The sequence below is a fragment of the Pocillopora damicornis genome, chromosome 14 (genome assembly GCF_964200805.1).
Source record: "Pocillopora damicornis chromosome 14, jaPocDami1.2, whole genome shotgun sequence".
In the NCBI taxonomy this organism is placed as follows: domain Eukaryota; kingdom Metazoa; phylum Cnidaria; class Anthozoa; order Scleractinia; family Pocilloporidae; genus Pocillopora; species Pocillopora damicornis.
Window position 1 is genome coordinate 12,929,424 of NC_142683.1, and position 25,431 is coordinate 12,954,854.

At 38.4% G+C, this 25,431-nt stretch overlaps 3 protein-coding genes across 3 annotated transcripts; 2 read left to right on the forward strand and 1 right to left on the reverse strand.

The window, feature by feature from the left end:
• Positions 1-1,968: 1,968 nt before the first annotated feature.
• On the reverse strand, positions 1,969-8,014 carry LOC113664463 (uncharacterized). The gene is made up of 6 exons (XM_089194691.1): positions 7,755-8,014; positions 6,182-6,286; positions 5,013-5,120; positions 4,222-4,390; positions 3,887-3,972; positions 1,969-3,290 (listed from the first exon to the last, which is right to left on the reverse strand). Exons 1-5 carry the CDS (start codon positions 7,911-7,913, stop codon positions 3,887-3,889), a joined length of 627 nt encoding a protein of 208 aa, XP_089050817.1. The 5' UTR covers positions 7,914-8,014; the 3' UTR covers positions 1,969-3,290.
• A 3,498-nt stretch (positions 8,015-11,512) lies between these two features.
• LOC149034525 (uncharacterized) lies at positions 11,513-17,952 on the forward strand. Its single transcript, XM_089194884.1, has 8 exons — positions 11,513-11,632; positions 11,737-11,782; positions 12,548-13,279; positions 14,163-15,473; positions 15,875-16,221; positions 16,662-16,800; positions 17,170-17,349; positions 17,819-17,952. The coding sequence occupies exons 1-8, from the start codon at positions 11,630-11,632 to the stop codon at positions 17,950-17,952; spliced, it is 2,892 nt and encodes a 963-aa protein (XP_089051010.1). The 5' UTR covers positions 11,513-11,629.
• LOC113664424 (uncharacterized) lies at positions 17,823-24,780 on the forward strand. The gene is made up of 12 exons (XM_089193543.1): positions 17,823-17,928; positions 18,275-18,333; positions 18,457-18,599; positions 18,963-19,247; positions 19,481-19,786; positions 20,203-20,669; positions 21,208-21,299; positions 21,798-21,954; positions 23,119-23,179; positions 23,594-23,865; positions 23,979-24,153; positions 24,599-24,780. The coding sequence occupies exons 2-12, from the start codon at positions 18,284-18,286 to the stop codon at positions 24,778-24,780; spliced, it is 2,190 nt and encodes a 729-aa protein (XP_089049669.1). The 5' UTR covers positions 17,823-17,928; positions 18,275-18,283.
• The last annotated feature ends 651 nt before the right edge of the window (positions 24,781-25,431 follow it).

The following is a 25,431-nucleotide window of genomic DNA, read 5'->3' on the forward strand; positions in this document are numbered from 1 at the left end:
TTTCTACTGAGTAGGGGAGGAAGGTGAAATTTTCTTGCGTCAAAATGGCAGAGGAAGTCGCCTCCGGAAAGTCGAAGACTGCTTCCAAAGCGAAAAATACATTCTCAGATGAGGAAACAGAGAATATGATATCACTGTGGAGCGAGGAAGAGGTTCTTTTCCTTCTCTTGCAAATTATTGAAACAATGACCGCGGCCGAAACGAGTGGAATTGCACGCGATTTTGGCATGTCGTAGGTGAAAATGTCCTGCGCGTGTAAATTGTCCTAAGTCATGTCGTAGGCCTGTCGTAAGCTTGTCGCATGCGACAAAGTCGTACCGTGTAAATAGGCCTTAAGACTGCCCTTGACTTTTAATAGAATTAGAGGGTAGCGCAACTCGACATTCCTTAGCCCGGTGTCCTGATCGATTGCAACGGTAGCAGCAGCCGGGATTTGCAGCATACTCTGAACGGCATACAGATGAACACACGAAAAACATAAAAACCGAATTCAGGGTGGTTGGTGGGGAATTAAGGAACTTCAATGGAAAGCGAGAGCGAGAGAATGCGATAATACTCTGTAACGCCTTAACTACAAAACTACCCAATCATGAAACCCTAGGCGTGTCACAATAACCAACGAATAACAAGCTATAAAGATATAAGAAAACTGCATAGCAGCGGAAAATACATTTATATTCTAACTCGCTACGCTCAAACGAACGTAAATTATTTTCCCTTCAATACTAGAAAGACACAACCACAACAGCTTGATGGTTGGTTGCTCAGGCAATCCAACCAACGCGAGACTTCACAAAGTAAAACAATAAGGGATCTTACCACGAAAAAGCTAATGCGAACTCAACTCGAATTGTTTCTGTTTCCCTTAAACTTAATCGCAGAAGCTTCTTTGCGGTTTCCTCAAACTGTTTACCTTTTTCCTCTGATGAGGAAGTGAGGTTTCCGTTGAAAAGCGAGAAAACTTGGTTAACTAACTGAGAACTCGGGGTTTCAGGCTGCGGGGAAGATAAATTTATACCGGATAAATCTACTTCGGCGGCAGAAGACGTAGAATTTAGGCTGGAAAAAAACGGCTTCGGAGACAAACGACGTGGAACCATCTTGTCGCGTAGTCATATCACCGAGGTTTTACACCGGGAATGAATGAAGGAACGTCAGTGGAAAGCGAGAGCGAGAGGACGCTATAATGCTCTGTAACGTCCTAAATACTAAAAACTACCCAATCGTGAAACCCTCAGAGACACGCCTAGCGGCGTGTCGCACTAACCAACAAATAAGCGAGTGGCCACGTCAATGGAAACTTAGTAACGTCTCCCCTGCTCACAAGAATGACGACGAAACATCCAAGAAGAATTATCCCCCCATTAGTGTCTTGTAAGTTACACCTAAGGTGTTTGAAAAACCAAAATTTGATCAATTATACAGCGTATTCACACCGGTCTTTTCGGATATGTCAAGATTCCTGCGTGGGCATTCTCGCCGTTCCGCTTTATTTAAGCTAACTGATGATTAGCGCCCGGCTCTTGACAATAAAAAGGGACGTGGTAATGGTCGTTGTTGACCTCTCCAAAGCGTTTGACACGATTTTCCATAATTTATTACTAGCAAAAATGAAAACTTACGACGTTCACGATTCTGCCATAAAGCTTGTTCAGTCATATCTGGCCGCTTTCAACGAGTAAAATGTCACGGGAAGGTGTCAGACCAGCTGCCTTTTCGCAATGGAGTGGCGCAAGGGAGCTTTCTAGGTCCGCTTTATTTAGTATATTTGTGAATGATATCAATTATTCAGCTGGATCTTCCTCCCTACGTCTATTTGCTGATGACACAACACAATATATAGTCCATGAGAGCCCCTGTACACTTGAATCTACATTGAATCAAGATATAGAGAGATTAACCATCTGGTTCACTGCAAATTACCTGCAAGTAAACATTACTAAAACTCAGGCAATGACACCGTGGAAATCTCAGTACCCATACAATGTTTTTATTGGCGACATTTCCATCGAAATTGAACCTACTCTCAAGATTCTTGGCGTTACATTGGATCGGGATTTGTCTTTCAAGCTCCACGCTGCAATCATGCTGAAAAAAGCGTATGCTAAGATAGCCTCACTACGAAGGATTAAGCCCTTAGTTACTTCAGACGTTATGATTTCTCTTTATAAAGCTTACGTGCTACTGCAGCTAGGATACTGTTGCCCTCTACTTCTGGGCATATTTAAAGCCTTGAAAAATAACATCGAACGTACCAATCATTATCCGATCAAGACATTACTGAATCTAGGTATTTCGGCTACCAATGACTTTTGTTTAGCAATGGCTACTATGAACACGCTTAAGCAAAGACGTATCCTGCAATCGCTTATTCTATTTTTAAATGTTTTAAACTAGATGGCCCAAATTATATCTCCCAATTTTTTACATCTCGGTTAACTAAATACAATTTACGAGGCAGTGGCTGAAAGGTTGAGCAGCCCCCATATAACAGCCTTGTTATGCACGACTACTATTTGTACATAATTGCCCACAAGTGGAACCAGCTGTAACCAAATCCTCGACCACTTTAGCATAATTTCGTGCTCGAATAATGTTGAACTAGAATAATTAATGTAATAATAATAATAGTGTTGTTCAATAATGTTGAATAATGTTAATTTCAGAGTGCCAATGTATAAACCGTCTTAAAGAATAAAAAAACGCACCAAGTGTATTGTTGAGTTATATAAGCACGCGGAAATTTTTAAGAACACGAGAGAAGTGCGGAGAAGCACGAGCTGAGGGCGAGTGCTTCTAGCACTTCTCGATTGTTCTTAAAATTTCCCAAGGGCTTATATAACTCAGCAATGCTCGAGGAACAAGTTTTTTTATTTCTTCTATAAAATGCCTCGTGAATTGCGCGCGCTCGTACTGATGACGCAAGCTGCGTGTATTAAATCTCAACAGTGCACTTGTCTATCGAAAGGCGCGTGCTTTATGAAAATATGATGAACTCGTTCAGACCAATTACGGCGCGCGAATTTCTCTGAACATTTTATGAATAATTTCATCCACTTTTACATTTTTATATACTCTTGTGCTAGTTAATATTCGTATAAATATATATATTTTTAATATTTGTTTATGCATAACTCACATAACTTATCCTGTTTTGTATTTTTAGTTTTTCGAGCGTTTTTAACTGGAGCCTATGGCTCGGAAGATTATGCAAACACTCCCTACGTCTTCGACATTAAATAAACTATTCTATTCTATGGTTGAAGCTATTTTGTTTCCCATTAGTACACCTGCAAAAGACAAGGACGAAGGATCCATTTAAAATATAAAAACGATTTGTAACTGGGAAAAATTCAGCCAATTTATAGAAGAGCAATTAAAACAATGATCAAGCTCAAAACTCAATAATATTTTAAGCAACTAAGACAATGATAACTATTCGATTCTGTGACCTTCAAGGGAGATTGGAACGAGTAAATGATGAGCGGTGAGAAAAATTATTTATTAAAAACATGTACCTTGAGTTTCACACGCAGCAAAGCATCAAATCATAGAAGCAACTAATGTCTGAAAACGTGCATTAACATTTGAAAATGGGAAGAGTAAACTGTAAAATGGAAGAACTTATCTTGGTATGACTTTGGGCATTTCAAATCCACCTAACTCGCTCTCTAGTTCAAATCAAAACGCTTCAGAGTCAAGGTATGTTACAGGTTAGTGATAAACAGATTGCGAAGCAAAATTCAAAATGTCGGCGTCGTTTTCAAATTTAAACATTATTGATACAAGTTTTCAAATACCCATATATGCCATACAATGGTGGAGATAAAGTTGACGGCCTTCTAAAGCAGTAAAGTTCTCTCTGGTTGGAAGTATAACCACTCACTTAGTTCCTATCATCGTTACGTATTGTATTATGATCTCCCACAACAAGAAGACGTGCTGTTTCGACGTTCAAATTTACGGGTGAAGCTATAACAAAAAAACAAACAAAAAAAATTGATAAATAAAATGCTTAAACATTGCATGGCATCACAGTGGCGGTTTCTTTGTCTTAAGGTGAGCGTCTTCATTCTTGGACCACGTTAAAAGGTGCTAACTATGTCGTTTGTGAGTGTTTGTCATTGATGAAAAGAAAGACCCAATCAAGTTAAGTGAAGTAAATCCGTTCTCAGGTATTTAGATAAGATGACGGAGTCCCATAATTCAACTGAAACTAACCTGGTGGCACATTGATCGTTAAGCTGGATAGGCCATCAACAAAAAGATAATCAGCAACTTGGTCATTTTGCAAATGACTGACAACTTTTTTGAGTTCTATAAGCAAAGCGTCTTCAGTTCGTTCTTCTTTAAATCTCCTCTCAACAATATCGAGTGCTGTTTCCTTCCCCTTGAGGAACGAGGGCCCAATCAGGAAGAGACAAAAAGGCATAGTCAGCAATTGAAATATCCATATCATCTGTGTGGAAAGAACTTATCCCAGCTTTCTTAGCATGGTTTCAAGTAGTACTTATTTATACGAGATCGAAACCTGCATGGCTGCCATAGTTTACGAACACTTAGGGACCCGTCGTCTTTATTTATCACCGCGGGGAGGTCACACGATTTTGGTTGTGTCGCGTGCACAATAAAATTTACCTGAACATCCCCCCGTTAGCAGTCCAATTTCTTTGGTTCCCCCCCCCCCTTGCTGACGATAAAAAATGACTGGTCCCTTATTTGTTTATCCCATAATGCCCCTGGCCCCTACCCGGACAGCTGTACTGACATAAAAGGAGCAATTTACACTGTTTCAGGATCATCACAAATGACATTTTTGGGGTTTTACGAATGTATCTATGCCTACCAGCTTCCTACAAGCGGAAAGCGAGATATTATAAGCAGCACTGAGTTGGTCTGATTTTTTCCAATGAATTTTATAAAACTATTTTGTAAAAATTTGGAAGAAATCCCTGGCTATCATCATAAATGTTATCATTATCGAATTAAGTAATGCTTTACAGTATCCATACATGGCTTGTCTTGGTGCGGTCAGCTGGACTATGCGGATTGTTTAAAAATGTCTCCACAGTCTCCGAGTATCCTTTCTCAGCTGCCAAGTGAAGGGGCGTTAAATCAAACTAAGATATTTAAAAGAAAAAATATATTTGTTGGTATGAGGTAATAAGCGATGAGGAAGAAATGATGAAGCTAGAGAGGAGAGAGACGAGCAAGTATGATGCATGTACATCTGCCAACTCAAGTAAATTCCTTCGAACTCAGTGAAAACATTGATCTCGCGCACCAGCTCACGCCTGCCCAACAATTTTTTTCCGCCTGGCCTAAAAGATGGAATAATCACAGCCTTGACTGACGCAAATTATATGAACAAAAATTATAGCAATATACGGTGAAATACACTAGAGTCAGAGGAGATGACCAAAGTACGTACAATTGCGCGTTAATATAAGTCTCTGGATGTGATCGAGTTCTCTACGCAAACGCTCGCGCTTTTAAGGACAAAATTTTGACGGCTCTGATTCAAAAGTGGATTATAAATTGTCTATTAAAGGCAGAATGATTAGGAAAAAAAGGAAGGGAGAGGAGAGAAAGATACAGGATAGGGTATGGGGGCGACAGAAGGGAAGAAGTTTAGTAAATCCAAATCGTATTTATTTGGTGCCATGGTGAAGCTCGAGAGTTAGTTTACATTTAAAAGGAGTGAGGGATGGTCAAGTAGTGCTGGAAGGGATAAAAGAGGCTGGATAGAAGGAAGGGAGGCAGGCAGGAAGGAAGGATTGAACTAATCAGCCAAACTAATGGTAGAAAACTTCGAAGTAAGGAAAGTTTGAAGGAAGGAAGATGATTATAGGCAATACAGCAAGAAAAAAAAGAGGCAGCCTGAGGAGGATAGATGTAAAATGGTTTACAGAAATAAAAGAACCTACAGGGAGTGTTGAGGACTGAGTAGAGAGAGAGGGAAAGATGGAGTGAAGACTCAATAAAAGAAAAAGAGTTAGAAGAAGAAAACAAAAGAAAAAAGAAAAAAAATAATATATATATGCTTTTAATACCTGAGAGGAGCAAAATAGAAAAATAGCCTGATGAATTTTCTCACCTCACTGTCATATTCATTTTGCCTTTTTTCCAATCATTAATCACCTATAGTTTCAATAATGCTTAGAAAATATCATTAACATACAGAATCACCCAGGTTGGTTTCAGCTCCATGTTCTAACAGCATTTTGACAAGCTCCATATCACCCTCTCTGTCATTTACAACAAAATGAAGGGGAGTCCAGTTTGTCTGCAATGTTTTACAGAAAAGAAAAATTAAACATCATCCTTCCCTCACCATAATCACTAAGGCCACAGACTTTCACAGCTGATTTAACAGCTGATATAACCCTTTAACCCCTAAGAGCGACTAACATCTAATTTCTCCTTACAATATCCCCCCTGAATCACATATTAATGTCATGAGGATAAAGGAAATGATCACTAACAAAAGAAACTCTCAATTGTTGGACAAATTCTCCTTGTCAGCCCCTTAGTAAATGCACAGAGATGAGTATGAAGAATATGAATACTTATGAATGTGATCAAAAAATATTACTTATCAGACCAACCAGATAAATCTAATCAATTACTTCCTAGATAAAAAAATAAGGGTATTATGGAAAATATTTACTCATTTGGTTGTATGAATCGGTTAGAATTACAGTCATAAACATTACTCATGCACATGGAGTGAACGTCCTGAAGTCCGCATGTTCGGTCTACATCATCATAAATTTTCAGGCACAATATTGACATTGTAATCTTGAAATTAGAGGTTGCAGTTCTAAAATTCAAGATGTAAAGTTGAGCTAAGACAAAATAACTTGAACAAATACCGCCAACTGACGAGCCGGAAATTAAACTGGAGCTTGTTTTGATCAGAGAAGTGTTTGAAGAAACTGTAAACAGTCGCAATTCATGTCGCATAAAACGCGTGACTGAAATCGACCATAGAATAAATAATGCCACTCTAGATTCTGATACTTTCTCTTTAACCCCAAACTAGATGTAATTCGAATAACTATAGCAATTGAAATACGCAAATAAGCTTACAATGGCAACTGCTATCGTAAAATCGAAAATGAAAATACGGGAATTTTCCCGGAAACCGAAATCTGACCTCGACGACTTCAAAGCCTAAAATGAATAATTTATATTTACGTTTGGTGTAACAATTTGCAAGTCAGTTTTCCTTCTGAATTCAAAACCTAGCAAAATACGAAGTAAAAAGCCAAACTAAGCGTCCCTAACGAATCTATTTGAATTTGCATTGTGTTATTTTTAGTGTAATACTGGTTTTAAAACTAATTGACGGGTTGATGAACGATGCGAAAATGCTCATGAGAAACTCACAATTACAAATTCCGTTGACCGAAGAGTGTGTTTACAGCGAAGAAATGCCGGATTTTTGTCAAATCCACATGTCTCATCTTCTCATATGTCAAGCTTTGGTATTGTCGAAATCTGTGTATGGTTGAAAAGCAGAGGAACAAATTGCACAGTAGAATCAAAATTATTTTGAAGACTCAGATGGATTTTGTCTTGAAACAATCATGTCTGACAACTGAATGTCGACCAGTCGCCATAAAATAGCCACTTTAGTCGCGTTTTCGGTGGAGGAGTAGAGGTTTTTGTTATATACAACATTTAAGGTAAAAATCTTAAATACTAGACAGTAGATACTATTAAGAATCCTTACAATATGTGCAGTTTACCTGCGTTTTATCGGGATCTCGGAAGTTCGGAGGCGCTCCGTTTCTGAGGAGCACGTTAACTCTTTCTTTGTCGATAGGATTATTTCGGAGAGCCTTCCAAAGCTCTTTCCCTTTGCAAACCATACCCTTGGAATTTCCTTCTTCCGCTCTCGTTGCCATTTTGGTAGGAAAACCGCAAAAATTTGTAGTAAACCCGTCACAACAGCTACTTAAAACAGTCTATTTTCGTACAGCACGTGGTCAAGAGCCTGTGTCAACAATTGGTCACATGGTCGTGGAAAAAAAAAAGCATCAAACTCAAAATAGATCTGTCACTAACATTTTTGGAAAAATTTTTTTCTGTTCATTTGCAATACGCAGATACCGAATAACTTGCTAATTCTTTGCTTGATATCGATTAATTGCCTATTTTTCCTGTTTAGCAACTCCAGAAACCGCAGTAGCTCGAAATTCTTTACATTTAGTAAGAGAACAGCTCGAAGAAAATGAAGCAATTTGGCTTGCAATAATTCTCATTTCTCTAAATAACAGAAAATCGTGAAAATGCTTCGATTTACAACTGCCGAATACCATTCCTTAATTTTCAGTTCAGCATATCAATATTTGTTGTGATGTAGTTCCCATTTCCTGCAAGACTGTCGTGACTTTTAATCGAGCAGGGACAAGCGCGAGGCGAACGCGAGGTGAACGCGTGGAGCCCGTCACGCACTTCCTGTTGAAACTTTACCTTATCTCAGTCTCGATTCTGTTCTTGTTTTTATTTTCAGTATTTTGTACTACTCAATTTCATTTCTCTGCCTTGGAAACTTGAAACTCTTCAAAGTAGACTATGCATGCGTAGGAATGAAAGTTCGAAAGAAATAAAATAGAAAAAAAAAGGAAAAATTCACACATTTTTCAGATCGACGTCAACACCACTAACGCACAGTTAAAAACATGAACAATAAATTATCGGTATTGTTATGACTGCAAAATTTACAGTTTGTTAATACAAACTGATTTATTATGACATATTAATAATGTATTACGTCGACACAAGTAATGAAAATGGAAAATACACTTTGTATTGAAAAATGGAAGTTTTCGTTGACTCTTTTGCTCTATGAGGCAATACGTGAAAAACTCTTTTGTCGTGTTATTTTTCAATTTTTGGTTTTTTTTTTCTAACGTTTGGTTTACTGCGGGAAATTAACAGACTCGATTATACAAGGGCTTGCCATACAAATGGTGAAAGACATAGTTGTTTGAAGATTGCACCACCATCGAACTTTTATTATGGGGTTACCGCTTAATGCAGGTTGACCGCTTAAGACAGGTATAAAAAACGATGAAAACTCATGTTATGCTATATTTAAAATCGTAATGTACAAAAAATTTTTCAAAAATACTCTGAGCATCAATTTCGGGAGATAAGCTCAATTAAATTTAACTTGAAAGATTATTATTAGTTTTATTTCAGTGGTCGCACTTTAAGTAGCCGTTTAATTCAGATGAAGACAGTACAAACCGATCGTCGGGGCCCAGTCAAGGATGACCGCTACCGCTTAGTAGAGGGGACCGCTCAACGAGGGTGAAAACTACAGTAATTTATTATAAAGTTCGGATATAACGCGCGCTGCTATTGGTTGAAAGAACGTGCTCTATCATAGTACAAAGCATAGCGCTGAGCTAAAGCTGTCACGCCATCTGCCAAATTGTACTGCTTAATAGAGGCGACCGCTCAATAAATGTGAAAACTGCAGTGATTAATGATAAAGTTCGGATGTAATGCGCGCTGCCATTGGTTTAAGAAACGTGCTTGATCAGAGTACAAAGCAAAGAGCTGAGCTAAAGCTGTCACGCCACCTGCCAAATTGTGCCATGTCCGACTTTTTCCGGGACTTCTCTTTAGCTTTTTTTCGTTAATTGAAATTGAAATGTCCGAGTAAGCGAGCCAGCAAGTAGCAACAGAAGAACCAAACAAAGGTTTGCAAGCATGCCAAGCACCGTAAATTGACGTTATTATAACCTGAGCAGAGACGGAAATCCTCAAAGAGAAAACACAATGGACAATCAGAGTTTTGAAGGTTTTTACGCTCAATTAGATTGCCAGATTACGAACGGTAATGAAAATTAAATACTGCTAACGCTCTTATAGTATAGATTGTTTCGTGTTCAAAAACAGAACAGAACAAAACAGGAAATTATGAAAAATATAGCAAATTAGCATAACCATTGAAATTCACACTAATCGTGACAGTGTCAGACCGACTGCGGCCATGCTGAGGTCCATCGCGGATAGCCCATCGTCGCGATTTCCAGTCATTGCATTGAACAAAGCCGCCGAAATTACATCGGCCGCCCTTCGAGTGAATAACTAATAGCTTGCTCTGATATCTTTTCTGATGCGTCGAGTGGAAGGCCACATCAGGCGAGTTTTTCGGCGCTATCATCCCAGGCAATCTTTATGTTCTGGTGAATTCGGCTGTCGTTCATTCATAGAACACACGCCTCGAGCAGTTTGTTTTCTATCTGTCATGTGAAACGCCTTGCGTGCTTTTATGGGCCACATTCGGCCGGATTTCACCGAACATTTTATTTTCAGATTCTGTATTAGAGACTGAAAAACCTTCAGGCAAAAGTACTATATTCGACCTACCGAACTATTTCGGTTTGTAAACTATTTCAGATTGTGAACTTTGATGTTTGTGAATTTACATGGTTTGATATTTTGACAGTTTTAGTCCTGTTCAATCAATCAGATTATTTGAATCATTCTAAACTGGATTCTGACTGGCTTATTGTAGTGTTTTTTATGAGAGTATATTTGAAAATAAAGTTTGTTTTGAAAATTGAAAGTAATGGGTGGGGAATTTAAGGGCTTCTTTATTATAAAGCAAATAGATAAGCCTTGAATTTGCTCTGTTCTGTTGTAGAGCACTTAGGAAGTGGCTAGAGCACTCAAGAAGTAGGGAGAAAGACGAGAGGTAGTCGAGTGTTTCTCTCCACTTCTTCTTTCTTCTGCCAAAGGCAGCCCAAGCTCCAGCTGTGAGAAGACCATCTTGCGAAATATGAGTCATGGTGTAATTATAAGAGTTTGTATTGGAATATAGGGAGTTTGACCGTATTTTTTTTATTCCTAGGAGCGGTCGTAAATATTCCCATACAAACTCTTTTAATTTCGCCACGACTCTTATTTCGCAAGATGATCATCTCACAGCTGGGGCTTGGGCCGCCTGTGTTTCGGCTAAGGTTTTGACTCCGGTTATGGAACAAAAGCATTTCAATTTTGAATCCTGATTTTTTGTGAAACTCAAATCCGGAATACAGTTTGAAGCCTTTATGAGCAAATAAAAAGGTTGAATGCCGATTATAAAGGTTGAAAGGTGAGGAGTAACATCTCGGAAGTGCCGTCATAATTGAAATTTTCATCCCAGTAAATAATAATGTATAAAAGTATTCTTTTTTTTTTCGTTTTTTTTTTCTCCTTTTATTTATTTTCTGACAGAGCTACGTGGATGAAAGACTTCTTTTGCACTGGTTTTTTTCGCTGACTTAAGAGACATTTTTCCAGTTCGGAGATCTTCTTTTCCTTTTCATCGGAGGTTTAAAGCACATTATGTAGATTGGTCTAAGGCCGATGACAACAATCGTACGCAGATGAAAATACCTGATTCCCACTGAGAATCAAGAATAAACCTGAAATAAATATTTGTTTTCCACACAATGTGCATTGTCTATGTGGTACCTTTTTAACCACAATGTAGATTGCGAACATCAACAGCTGTTGAAAGTACGAAGAACTCTCCATTTCCACCAAAATAATTTAAACTGGAACCTAAGATCGCCTAAAGAAACTCAAGCAGGCTTGTCGATCATATCTTGGGACCAATACGATGGTAAAAATTTTGAAAATATCACCCTTTCATCAAATTTTATTCTCTCTTTTTATAAAGATAGATAAAGATTGCTTTAAGACCTATAATTTGGAATCTATTTACAGACTCGATTCTTTGGTTTGTTCTTCTGTTTGAGTGTCTTATCAAGAGGTTAGTCTGTCTACGAATGTTTCCTGTTTATCATGCATTTCCATGAGTATCTCGAATGACTCTGTACCTTCATGCAGAATGCTAATTTAATATTATATCTTTGTGCATAAACTCACCGTAAAATCACAATTATTGATCATAAACAATAAGATCCAAAGCAAAAAACTTGAACTTTCTTTTGAGCTTTTCTCTGGAGCTTTTTGCTTTCGCTATTCAGGTTAGATTAAAAAATTTTTTGTTTTTGGCATTTACTAGGCGCCTAGTATGCCTTAAAATTTTTCTTTTTTTAAATATTGATTCATTAACGCCTTACAGTCCTGGCCATGTACACCAACCATACTGCCATACTGTGAAGTTTTGATGCGAGTTCCATTTTAAGCTTTATCATCACAATTTCTCTAACTTACCAGAAGTTATCTTGTTAGCGTCTATGCAATATCCCTAAAATGACTAAGACAATACCAGTGCCCTGATTGGCCAAAACCTATCATTTATTGCACTGTTACACCCATAACTGTTTCATAAAAGTAATAAATTGCCATTCTATAGGTTTACAGGGGTGAAACTGTGAACCCAATTGGGATGTTGAGGGAACACGCAAAAAGTTCCTTACTTACTCGCCTCCGGCTCGTAATTACAAAATTTTCTTATGTTTACCCAAGATCCCGCGTGGATATTACGCAGAAAGAAAGTTCAGTCTATTATTTAAGACATCTGCTCTTATAGTGCTTCTCTTTTTTTGGTTTGTTGTTTTTCCCACTGAAGTCGTTTGGGGCTGGAATGATCCTGTAGCTATGTACCCACTTCAAGGTACGGAAAACGACACAAGTCGCTGTGATAATGGAGACGCCCAATACTTTGACGATGGGAAGACCTTATCCTGGCCAATAAGGGCACCGAATTTCCCTGTGAAAAAATGGACAAGAGTTATTCGGATAACGAATAATGATGGAAACTTTAAGTTGAAGGATCTGACAATGCTAATCCATTTTAAAGCAGCTGACCTCGGTATGAGGACACTTGCCCAATTTGTTGCACATGACAAGCCAATTCTCCTACTTTCATTAGACGACCGCGACCTCCATTTTTCACTGTACTCAAAATGTGAAAACAATATGCGAATTAAGAAGCTGAAGGTAGCGACGAGCATGGCAATCAAAAACTGGACATTTGCAGCAGTTACCTACAATCAAACATCAGGATATGCCACGCTTTACGCAGGCGATGGCTCTACCCATAGTGCGCACTGGGGTTATGTGAATATACAGGAGCCACAATTTATATATTTGGGTAATAACATTGAATTTATGAGTGAAGCTTCTGATCAAGATGAACAGGAGATACCCGAGAATTTTTCTGGAAGAATGAGGTGCTTCATTCTCTACCGCCGGGCTCTTGACTTTTCTCACATAACTCGAGTGGAGAGTTTTTGCCGCAAGATAGCGTTAAGAGGTAACGATACTGATGATGACGAAAGCCATGCTGATGATAGAATAGGTATTTGCAAGCTATTAATTAGATATTAATTTTGCAGATTTAGGGGCAGATGATTTTATTATTCATTTTGTGCATTCTACGCGTTGTCCAAAAACGCCTTGAACCTTCCTTTGAAATGCTATTCTCAGCACTTACCTGACTAATTTCCAGGTGGTGTAATTAAGTAGATCGGATATTCATTCAAATTCCTTGAAACATACAGTGTTGTGTTATAGTGTTCGTGTAAGCACCATAAGAGACAATCTTTCATTCTCATTACAGAGACGTATAAAGTCACCCCGCCGTATTCCTTATTTTGCACCTTGAATATCTCTTTAAGAAAAAGACGAACATCAATTCTACTTATCAACGGGTATTAAGGAACTTTCCAGTGGCTTTTAAAACGTTGAACTTGTTCATTACATCCATGTATGTGATTTTGTAAACCCAGTGATTCAACCTGTCTCAAAAGAAGCGCAAAAACAGGAAAAATGGCTAAATTGGGTTTTATTTCCCATCACGAGTTTACCGATTTCATTGAAAATCGTAGAAAATTTTGAGTGAAAAAAGTGTTCAAAAATTGTGCAAAAAGTACCCCAAAATAGAAGGTTAAAGAAACTTGCAGAATTCATTGTGATCATGCTGACTCAACCGGTTCTTGTGAAAGATTGAAAATATAATACGGTATTTATTCCTGTCGAGCTTATGTCAGCGGCATATGTATGAATTTCATTTTCGACTGATAAAAATTAGTTTGTCTTGTCAAACAAAAAAAAAACCCTTTCACGATGATTCCATCGCCTGTAGGGCGCGTCATAACTAATCACTTGGCTGTCTCCAAATTGTCTGATGTACATGTACAGCTCCTGAAGAGTGATAGAATAACTACTTTTGCAATTTACAGGTAGATATGAATACAATTTAGACGATCTCGTTTGCCCAACCAAACCTTTTGACAATGGTTCCAGGATAACATCCTCAGATGCACAGACGTTATTAAAGATGAGCGTTTCTGCAGGGCCCAACTCAACACGGACGTCTATTTATTCTGAGCGCACGGAGATGGCAGATAACAGCTTCGTCTCTAAAAAAATTTCTTCTTTATTTGCCTCAAGTACAAAGTCTGTAGATGGATCGAACCCTAGTGAAAATATGATTCAGCCAGGATTCTTAACGCCAACATCAGCACTTGCTTCGTCTGCAAGTGTTGAAACAAGAATTCTGCAATTTTTAACAATTAATTCACTTCAGAAACATTCAGGCACACAAGAGCCATCTAAATTAAGAGAAACTTTATCTCTGCCGATCATACCCTCAGCCTCAAGGGTTTTTGTGGAAGGAATAATCACCTTACATTCAGCGACGACGTTGACCACAAACCCAAACGACATTCTTCCTCAAAGTGCAAGTATACCAGACTACCGATCCGAGCCAATCAAGCAATCCACTCTTCAACACACGTCAACAGCCACAAGGCTGTTCCTTGAGAGTAAGGCCACCTTCCTGTCTGCGGAGATTTTGGCCACAAACCCACTGCAAATTCTTCCTCATAGCACACACAATCAGAGCAGTTTAATCCTCTTCCCCTCACAACATCTTTTGGAATATACGACTCTCTCAATCAATCAGTTGACTATTTCTGAATATTCAACAAAGCTTACCACATATCCATGGTACATTTCTTCCGGTATCGCATCACAACAAAATACTGTCTCACTCTTCCGTGTTATCGCCCAAACGTCATGGAACTTAATCGAACAGTCAGCTACTCTAGATTCACCCACAACCACAACCAGCGTTTTTGAAAGCGCAGCAAACCTCAAGCTTGTAAATTCACTCACAACCACAATCCAAACTACAACCACTACCACAACCACAGCTTCAACCTCAACCATAACCAACTCTTCGATGAAGTCGATGACAAAGATCACAAATCAAAGGCCCAGGCTTACTAGCAAGGTACCTCAAAGAATCAACACAGCGCCAAATTCATCCCACTCAGTCGAGCAGTCATCTTCTCTAAATTTACCCACGACCACAACAAGTATTTATGAAAGCGCCACCATCCTCAAGTTTTCTATGAAGATGATCACAAAACAAGAGCTCAGCATTATCAACACTTTACCTCGCAAAAACAACAAAACACCTATGCAAATTCAACCAACGAGAACAACGCAACGATCGTTAACAACTAGCCATCCAAATAACATCAAAGGTAACGCCATCCGGTTTCAGTTTGTTATTCCTTTGAGACAGAGATATGTGCCCCTAGCTATAGTTGGTACAGCAGGCGAAAAAAGTAAAAAAAATGAGATGTGGTAGTTAAAAAACGTTGAATCGGTTACAGGTAACAAACAACTTCAAAGACATCTCTCAAAAATTGCAGCTTTCACTTTGGATGTAGCTTCTTGTTTGCTCGCTTTCAGTTTTAGAAGTTTTTTAATTTCATTTTTCACTTTTCCGTGTAAAAAAAACCTTAAACATTTTGATGACTACCCAATGTCGGAGAGGTTCAAATATTGAAATATCAAAACATTATGAAATAAATTTTCCCCAAAAACTTGGTAAGTTTAGTTCACCATTATTTAACCATTTCGCTTTGTATTGAATTCTTAGCATGTACACGAAGTAAGGCTCTTGGCATGAAAAGTGGTGATATATCTGATGCACAAATAAGTGCTTCATCGCAGTTGGACAACAATACTGTTGCAGCCCAGGGTAGATATACATATAAACAATGTGGTAACAAGCAGGGGGCTTGGTCAGCTCTCACTAATGATCTCAACCAGTGGCTGCAGGTTGATCTCAGAGGAGACGACATTAAGATAACAATGGTAGGAACACAGGGAAGGAATGGTGGAGATCCAAGACAAAAGCAGTTTGTCACGACTTATAAGCTGCAGTACAGTTATGACGGAGAAAACTTTAAGTACTACAAGGAGTCAGGAGAGCTCGAAGAAAATGTTAGTAGTCTTTGTCATGGGGAATCGACATTCTAAATTGACCTCCGAATATTTGATAGAATTAGATTTTTTAAAGTGGATGGCATCTAGTAAAGGATGGTTTCTTCCCATCAGAGTCGGATCATGTGAGCTACAACTTTTAAATTTTCGGATAAATTAACGGGATATAACAGAATATTACGTTTTAGTTATGCGAGCATTTCTGATAGTTCTCCACGGAATAATTCACTGGCTAAAGAAGCATGCAGCTTGAGTATCAGCAGACAAGACACTTGGGTACCCGAGGGCATATGAATAGGGCTTCAAAATTTCTTAAGAGGGCTAAATAAAAAGGTGCAGACGGGTTTCTCATTCCCTCAGCTTAGAAGTCTCTCTCTCTCGAGATTTTCACTATTAGGTTCAGCGAAAAAAAAGTTGTTTTTTTACATGTTGATTTTTAGGTATTCATTGGTAACACGGACAGGAACGGTTTTGTTGTTCACAAATTGAGTCCACCAATCAGCGCCCGTTACATTCGTTTTCGACCAGTAACCTGGCATGGACACATATCAATGAGAGTGGAATTATTTGGCTGTCAAGGTAAGCAGATGATAAAGAATGATGTTTTTCGTCTTGTTACGAGCGTGGAACAAAGAGAAAATTCTGGGTCCACATGAGGAATCGAAACTTAGACAATTGGATTCCGCGCTCTGATGCTCTATCACTAAGCCACAGAGATTCTTTGGTGGGCAAGGCCCATTATGAGGTCCATGCATGTATGAGACGCGTCCTGCATACCGCTAGGATCAGCGATGTCGATAGCGTCATGTTTGTACATAGGAAAAGAAAGATCTTTCTTATTCTATTCATAAGTAGATGATAGTTCCTTCAACGAAAAATAAGCTACTTTTTTTTTCTTAAAAGATAGGAAGGTCTTAAATTTGAGACATCAACATCTGTTTTCCTTAGATCTTGTCATCTTTTTTCCTTGGAAAGAGTGGAGTGATTGGTCTTCTTGTAACAAGCCTTGTGGAGGCGGCTCACGCAAGAGATCAAGGGAATGTGTTGCTGAATCAGTCATCAAAAACAGTACAAAATGCAACGGAGAGAACAACGAAGTGAAAATTTGCAATATACATCCATGTAGAGGTATGATACGGTCAATGAAGACGTTGCTAAGCTATTATTTGAAGTCAATAATAACTAATGGCAAGAAAAGAACACCGATGCAACATCAATGAGCCCAAGTTTTAGAGATAGATAATTCTTCTAAGATCATTTTTTATTTCTTCGGGCCTCATGCAATTCTTTGAAAACAATTTTCACCCACATTACCGAAATGTAACGAAAGGAAGGGATTTGCATTACGAAAGAGTGCATCATTTTAGGCCTAGTTCACACCCTAACATGGTCGATATGATTGTTTTCCATCAAAGCATGGCGAACACGACGACCAACGAAAACTATCTATAAAAAACCTGGTTTACATCTTAAGCTAAATTGGCAAAATTGTGACCTAATTCCAACCAAGACCCCAAAAAGCACCATCTTGTCACATTTCAACTCACTTTAATACTGACTTACGTTTTCCTTAAATTTCTTGAATTTTTTTTTTTAGTCGTGCCTTTGGGTGTTGAAGCACATTTGACTGATGAAACTTGGGATGACTTACTCCTTGACAGGAACAGCGTCTTATTCAAAACTTTGGAAGCCAAGATAGAGAGAAACGTAGGCTTCCACTGTCAAAAATGAAGTTAAACGTTTAACACCAAACAATCATTAACAAGTTACAACATAAGCATTTTTCTACTTCTTTACATTGTGTAATTTAGCTTAAACACTGGTAAAATTCAACAGCCTTAAAATGGAAAATTGAATGACGAACGAGCTCGAGACGAAGGTATAACTTTATTCGAGCATAAATTGGTGAAAGATTTGACAGCAGCTTAACATATTTAGCAAGCACTTGGTAAAGGCTAATCCTTTTTAAATCCACTGTATTACCTGACAGTGTCAGTATTTCAGTAAGTACAGCAATTTGACACTTATTTCTCTATCACTTTATACCGTTCAGATTCGGAAAATGTATGCTGGGAATCAAAAAGTAATGAACATTACTTTGAATCAATGCAGGTAAGATTTGAATGAACCAATTCTTAAGAAACAGCAATTTTAATTAAAATCGAGGGTCGCAAATTTTTAGATATATTGCCATTTCCTCTTTTAAACACTTTGCATTTTTTTAAATCTTTGCAGGAAGGGAAGTGTTATTGTAAATTTTACCATCACATTTCGTGAACTGGACTCGGATGAGTTACTGATATTCACGGATACCGCTGAAAAAGATGGCAGAATAGCAGACTTAAAGGTTTCCTCTGTCTCTCTTTCGGTAGCAGGAGGTTAGTCCTTTTCCATGGTGTTGATTGACTTGGTGTCTTTTGCGCCTGAGCACTCGTATCGATATAATTGGTAACCAAAATAGCATTTATTGGCAAAACATCTAGAGTTTAAATCATCCAGTTTGATTTCATCTGTGCAACGGTGGTACTTCACTCCACAGGATATGGCAAACTCAATGCTATGAAAGCACCTTATCATATCAAAGATAGAAGTACTTTCGGCTGCCCTAATTTTTTTAGCGTTTTTTATCACATTATGTTGACGCCCAATTTAGTTTGTGTATTTGTATATCAAACGAAGGAGATAAAACTTCGGTTTTTATGAAAAAAAGACACAGCCACATATTTTAAAATGTAATTCAGTTCCTAACCAGGCTCCTGAAATAACCAAGATTTACCTAACAAGTGCAACTAGTATTAAAGTATTCTGGACACCAGTTACTGAGGGCCCAATAGATGGATATCAGGTTGCCTTTCGTCCAATCAACGAGGAGAGGTGGGGCACAGTCGCTGTTGATCGCCATACTACCACCCTACAACAAACGGATCTACAGGAAGGAATGGTGTACAGGATAAGAGTAATGGCATTCAACGAAAGTGGGAATGGGCTTCCAGGAGAAGCTGAAGAAATTATAATGGAAGAGGAGGGTAAGCTTTTGCTCTCATATTCTACAAACGATCAGGGAGAAAAAATACCTCTTTATTCTGCACTAAAAATTTATCAAACAGTTGCGAAACAGGAACAGGAAGAAAAAAAAAACAGAGTTTTCCTCTGGTTGCTTATTTTCCCGCCATCCTTTTAGCCCTATCACACAGAAGAAAGCCTGTCTGGCTGGTGCCAAGCGAACAAAACTTTGATTGAATGGTATTTTTGTTATTAGTACCGACGGTTGCTCCACTTGTAAATGTGGAAGACATGACATCCCCGCATTCGTTTGCCGTTTCATGGACGCCTCTGCCAGAGGAGCATGTCATGGGCAGACTACTTGGCTACCATGTCACCTACAAAGTAGTAAAAGTGGCAGATGAAAGAGTAGATAGTGAAGAGATGGCCACCATGACTGTTGATGGTCCAGACGTTCTCCACACAGAGATTACTGGATTAAAAAGTTATTCCTCTTACGTTGTTCAAGTAGCTGGCTTTACATCCAAGGGGAATGGCTTATCATCTGTCGAGGTGACGGGAGGTAATAAAAAGTGTATGATATATCAAAAGTCTGTTATTTACATATTTCTTGGGGGAAGTAGATTCTGGTCGTCAGTTCAAACAGTCAGCAAAATTTCAATTGAAAGATTACTTAAATAAGTCATTTGTGACTTTTCCCAAGTAACATTCATAATGTACTTTGAAGCCGAAACCTTGGTCAAAGAATGAATGGACTACCCCTCAGCTCTATCGCAACCCAAATGTATTTCGTTTACATTTTCATAGGTATTAAAATCAAGCAGTGCTCCTTTTTTCAATCTAGCAACGAAAAAAAAGAAAAGATAATGTTGAGCAACTCACTTTTCCAGGACTGCGTGCTCATCTAAATGCCATGCACTTTGCTCTGGCTTCATTATCACTGATAATCAGTGACTCAAATTCCTGTCTTAATAACAGATACCTGTCGTTGCCCAGCAGTATTCAACACCAACTGGGCGGAACTTCCTCCGTACGTTACCAAATCCGTCCATAGTCAGTCACCGCAAGGAATTATTGGCAGTTTTGTGGAAGAAATGCTGTTGGATTCCTGTGGCGTCTGTAAAGCTCATGGACACACGTTTCTGAATTTTAATACTAACGGCAAAGGAGGCGCAGCCCATAAGACCACTTTAAATGAAGTTATCTTAGACGTTAACAATAAGACAGCAATAAGCTTTCCTGTTACAGGGGCCATGGATGATGACAAATTTCAAAGGTATTATGTATTTGTTCCAATGGTAGAGTCCCCAGGAATCGCCTTCATCACAATCGGCCAGAAGGATGGAAGCAGAAACATAGTCGTATCGACATTGCTGAAGTATTTGCCGCTATACCTGGTTTGTTTAATGATGGCTTACGTAGCTGGTACCATCATCTGGGCCCTGGTGAGTAGAGTTGGCCTTGCGCTTTCTTTACACATGGTGTGATCCTCATCCGAGTCATACGTTGGCTCCTTCAAAAGGCGATAGCCCGTCCACCATTTGGTCAGGTTGTCTTGTATTGGCAAGGAGACACGTCGTGGATTTTGGGTCTTTCTATTAAAGCTTAGAATTGTCTGTTATAAATTTCAAAGACATTTAACCAATTCCATTATTGGGCATGTTTGTTCCCTCGTCCCTTACCTTTGCTTGTTTTGCGTTTTTCTATGATTTGTGGTTCTCTCCAGGCCTAAACGGATTTAAATTGCGTTAAGTAGCTGTATTAAGTTATAAAGAACTACTCTCTGAATAAAACTAAACAAATTAGCGACAAAAACCTCCCTGGTACCCCAAGAGTGTCAGCGTCGAGTAACCATTTAATACATATGCATTACCCCTGTGGACGTAGTCTAAGTTCGTGGAGAGTCATGCAAACTACTTGTTATGTAGATATGCAATTATTACCAAAACCCACGTTTCTCGCGTTCCTTTTTTTTTCATTTAGGAAACAAGCCGGGATGACGGTTTCGCCCACTCATTCATCAAGGGGGCTGTTGAAGGATTTTGGTTTTCCTTCATTTCCATGACAACAGTCGGGTAAACCATGAAATTATAAACGATCACCAAACGATAAGAAAACCATTATTTTGTTTTAGCCGTTTCGAAAAATGATTAAGGAGAACATGAAAAAATAAATCAGTGCCTGTCACGTAACTAAGAATATTTTGAATTCAGTAAAACTATCAGATGACTTATTGCATACTCGCATCATTTCGGATACTTGCATGTATTTTGCCAAATTAAACTGTTCGGAATATTGTTATGTAACTTTCAAGATTGCGCAGGGTTGTGTGATAGATTAAGTGTACGCGCAAGGCCACATGCAATGAGAATGTAACTCAATATCACGAAAGTAATGACGTCGCGGAGTGACGAAGTTGTGTCCGAGTTTTTATTGCGTTCGCTCGGTACGGCGCAAATAAAGGAACTCGAAAAAAGTTAATTTACTTTAAGATCTCGACAGGAAGCCATAGCAAAGTTCGTTAAGTTAGTTTTTTACATCTCATAATTGTGTGTTTATTATCATTTCTTTAGGTACGGTGATAGAGTGCCTGTGGGGTTCTGGTCAAGGCTGTTCGCGGTAGTCTGGATTTTAACTGGCCTAGTTATGGCTTCTGTACTTATAGGAGTACTGGCTACCTCGCTGACATTCCACACGATAGGAAAAGATGTAATTTTGTACGGCACAAAGGTATGTTAAATCTTAGCCTTTGTGATTACAATAAATAAATAAAAAACAAATGAAAATCGGTGGACTCGAATCAACTACATCACAAGCCACAGAGATATCCTTTTGGTCCAGACCGTATCGGGTGGGTGTTTTGGTGTTTATAGAGGGAAGAAATCACCAAGTGCAGCGATCGAAACCAGGCTGCAGCTGAGGAAACCAAAAGCTGTCTCCGTTTGGGTTCCACTGTCTTGTTACCATGCAAAGCCTGGATTTCTCATTGAACTTATCTTTTCTAGTGAAACCTGCGAAACAAATTTACTTTGTTTCGCGAAACCTTATGCTGAGAGCATGTTCCCCACAAAAAAAATCAAGTAATCCTCAACCCCTGATGTACCCAAGTATTCCTGACCAATTAAAGGGAAATAGGAATTCAACAGACAAATCTTAATTTTCATAGTTCATACATGAGGTAGATATTTGAAGGGTATGTTACTGAGAGGTTTGGATATCAGTTGGACCTAACCCTAGACCAGTTCTTGAGGTACATGAATGTTTTATAGGTATTATTATGTCCGTTCATATTAAACAGTTCGCAGAACCGCATAAGCGTCATTCATAAATAAGTATTTCATTGAAAATTCTACAAATTTTCCAGTAATCAAGCCGAGTAAATATCCGGTTAGGCAATAGGGCAAGTGTTTTACGAACAGAGATCACACCTTCAGCGAGAGAAATTACAATACATACGAAATAGGATGGAACTTACCGACTGTTTCTAGTTCAGTGACCATAACTCAACAATTTTGGTTTGCAAAATATGCTAGTACAAACATGGAGACTAGTTCTTTTTCGACAAAGCACATGGGCGATGTCCCGGATGTTGACGTCAAAATGTAGGCACGCAATGGGAGCTACGCTTCACGAGCAAATTCATTAACATTTTCCTTTTTGGTTTTTTTATTTTCCTCATTTGGGGATTTTTGTATGACTTCCTTTCACTCTCACTTATTTGCTGCAGACAACGAACAGGATAAAATCAATAGTTTTGATTTGAAATTTTTACAAGTAAAACAAAGGGAAACAAGCACTTCATGTTTGATTTTATAATGAGGCACCGTCCGTGATTATTTAGATGTTGCGTGGAAATTATTTTTGATTTATCTTTTTGAATGCATTCATGTTAAGGTGACGGTTCTAACTGATTCACCGGCCCATAGACTTGGAGTCAGAAGAAACGCTGTCATCAGTGAGTAGAAAAAATGTTAAATCTAAAGTTATGATACTTGCTTCTGAAAAAGGAAATGCGCTGAAACTGTAGAAAAAATAAAGCTTCTTTAGTCTATTGGTTATCAAGCGGCAACATTATTTCTACAAAATTTTAAATTAGGTGCAAGGAAATCAGATTCCTTGGCATTGATACTATCAAACGCTTTTAAAAGCTGCAAAAAAAATCATTTAATGTGCAATTTATTTTGGTTTAGATGCAATGGAACTTGACATTGAAAGAAGATAAAATTTAATATCGAATGTTAAAAGAAAGGACCTTAAAGTTTGCAGCTGTTAACTTCAAACATGGAACGCCTTAAGGCTCACCTTGTAGAGTTTTAGGGGTCTCCATTTTATTGAGGGTTTGCCATTTCCCTTCCCTTTGTTTCGCCAGAGCCACAAGACACTCTTCAGGAGGCCTATAAATCTCTTGGGCAAGGTGAAGTCAATGGACTGTTGTTAGATGCCTATATCGCCGGAAGTCACTCCGTCAAAGATCTCTTCGACAAGCAACTCCGGGTCAAGGAAGTCATAAAGCTTCCAAAAGGGTTTGGAATTGTCTTGTCGGGAGAAGCCATGAAGCTACAAAAGAGAGTTCGTGATTACATCAGAAATAATGCTGGACTTATCACCAAAATGATCGAGAACAGTACCACTCCATTACAGGTATACTTCAAACCTTCTAATTTCTGACAGCACTTTGACATGTTTTCTTGCTGCTGGACGCGTCATTCTGCTTTATGAGGACGACATATTAAGTTGCCAATCTTTGTTTCCAGCAACCAGAAAAAAGTGAAGCCGAGGAACAGGCTACAGAGCTGTTTTCTGCTAACTCCTCGTTATTTCATGAGATACTTTTTGTGCTGTTGCAAACACTTGGGGCTGCTGTCCTTTGTGGACTCGTTTGGGAAGCCATTCGCAAACTTCGCGCTCGAAGAAAAAAAGTACTTCCAGGTAAGTCAGTCAGTCAGTCAGTCGGTCATTCGGTCAAATTGTTTTCATTCAACAATTAAACTAGGAAATCGCAACTTCAGTTGATTGTGGACAGCTCATAAATCAGTCCTTGAGTCAGCCTTTTGATCTGTCAGTCGATCAGTACAAGGATCATGCAATTAACTAGTCAGTATCGTTCGTTCCATTGGTTGATTGGTTGGTGGGTCGGTTGGTCAATGATCTATTAGTTTCGTCATTTAGTAGACCATTCAGTCAGGCAGGAAGTCAGTCAGCCTTATCAACTATAACTTTAGTCCGTCATTCAAAGCAGTAAGCCTACTTGTCAGTCTATACCACTTTCTTGAGTTTTTCAGCGAGTTAATGACCAGTTTTATTTTACGATTGATATTCAAAGGAAAAGAAAGGCTAGCAGTCTTAGTAATTCCTATCTTGTTCACTCCTCTAGAAGGGCATGGCAAAGTGAGACTGATGACACAAAGAAATGAGATGCTGAAGACAGTGCAAAATTTTCATGACAGTTTCCGACAACTTTACATGGATTTAACATATAAAAGTGTTCAGGAACTTCGACGTTTTGAGCAAGAACAAAACCGACGAAAACAGAGTCGGAAAAATGCTTGGACGTGATAGAAAATATATTATATAACAACAGAAGTCTTTCATAGTTTGGATTAGAATTTTATACATAAGAATTTGTGCATGTTGAGTTATGGCCAGTAAGAACTCCAGCTGAATATTGAATGACAAGTTTATAATTCTCTCTGCTAAATCAAAACATTTATTGAAGAGAAATCATAGTGGAACTTTGCGATCGATGTTTGCCTTAGTTTAAAGCCACGATTGGTGTTTCGATTTAACTTGAAATTCATTGTTTTTTTTTCTCACAATCGAATTGTTAGGTTTTGAGTAAGACTGCTTGGTGGGTATTCACTCAAACTGTAATGGTTTTCCTTTCAGACAAAGACAATATGTTCCTTTCTCACGGTTCACAAAAACATAGCAACGTCATCATTTTACTTATTAATATTGTCTTTATCTTTATTTCTGAAAAGTTTTTAAACAAGACTTTTGCCTTGGATTTACGTTAATCTATCTGAACGCTTTTCAATACGTATTTTACAGCATAAATATTAATAAAGTTTGATGAGATCAACTTGAATCTTAATTATAAAAACCTATCAAGTTATCAACATAGCGCATAACTTTACTTGGGAAATTATATTGGTTTTTTTCATCTTCATCTTCTTCAACCGCAGCGATGATTGATAAGTCACTTGA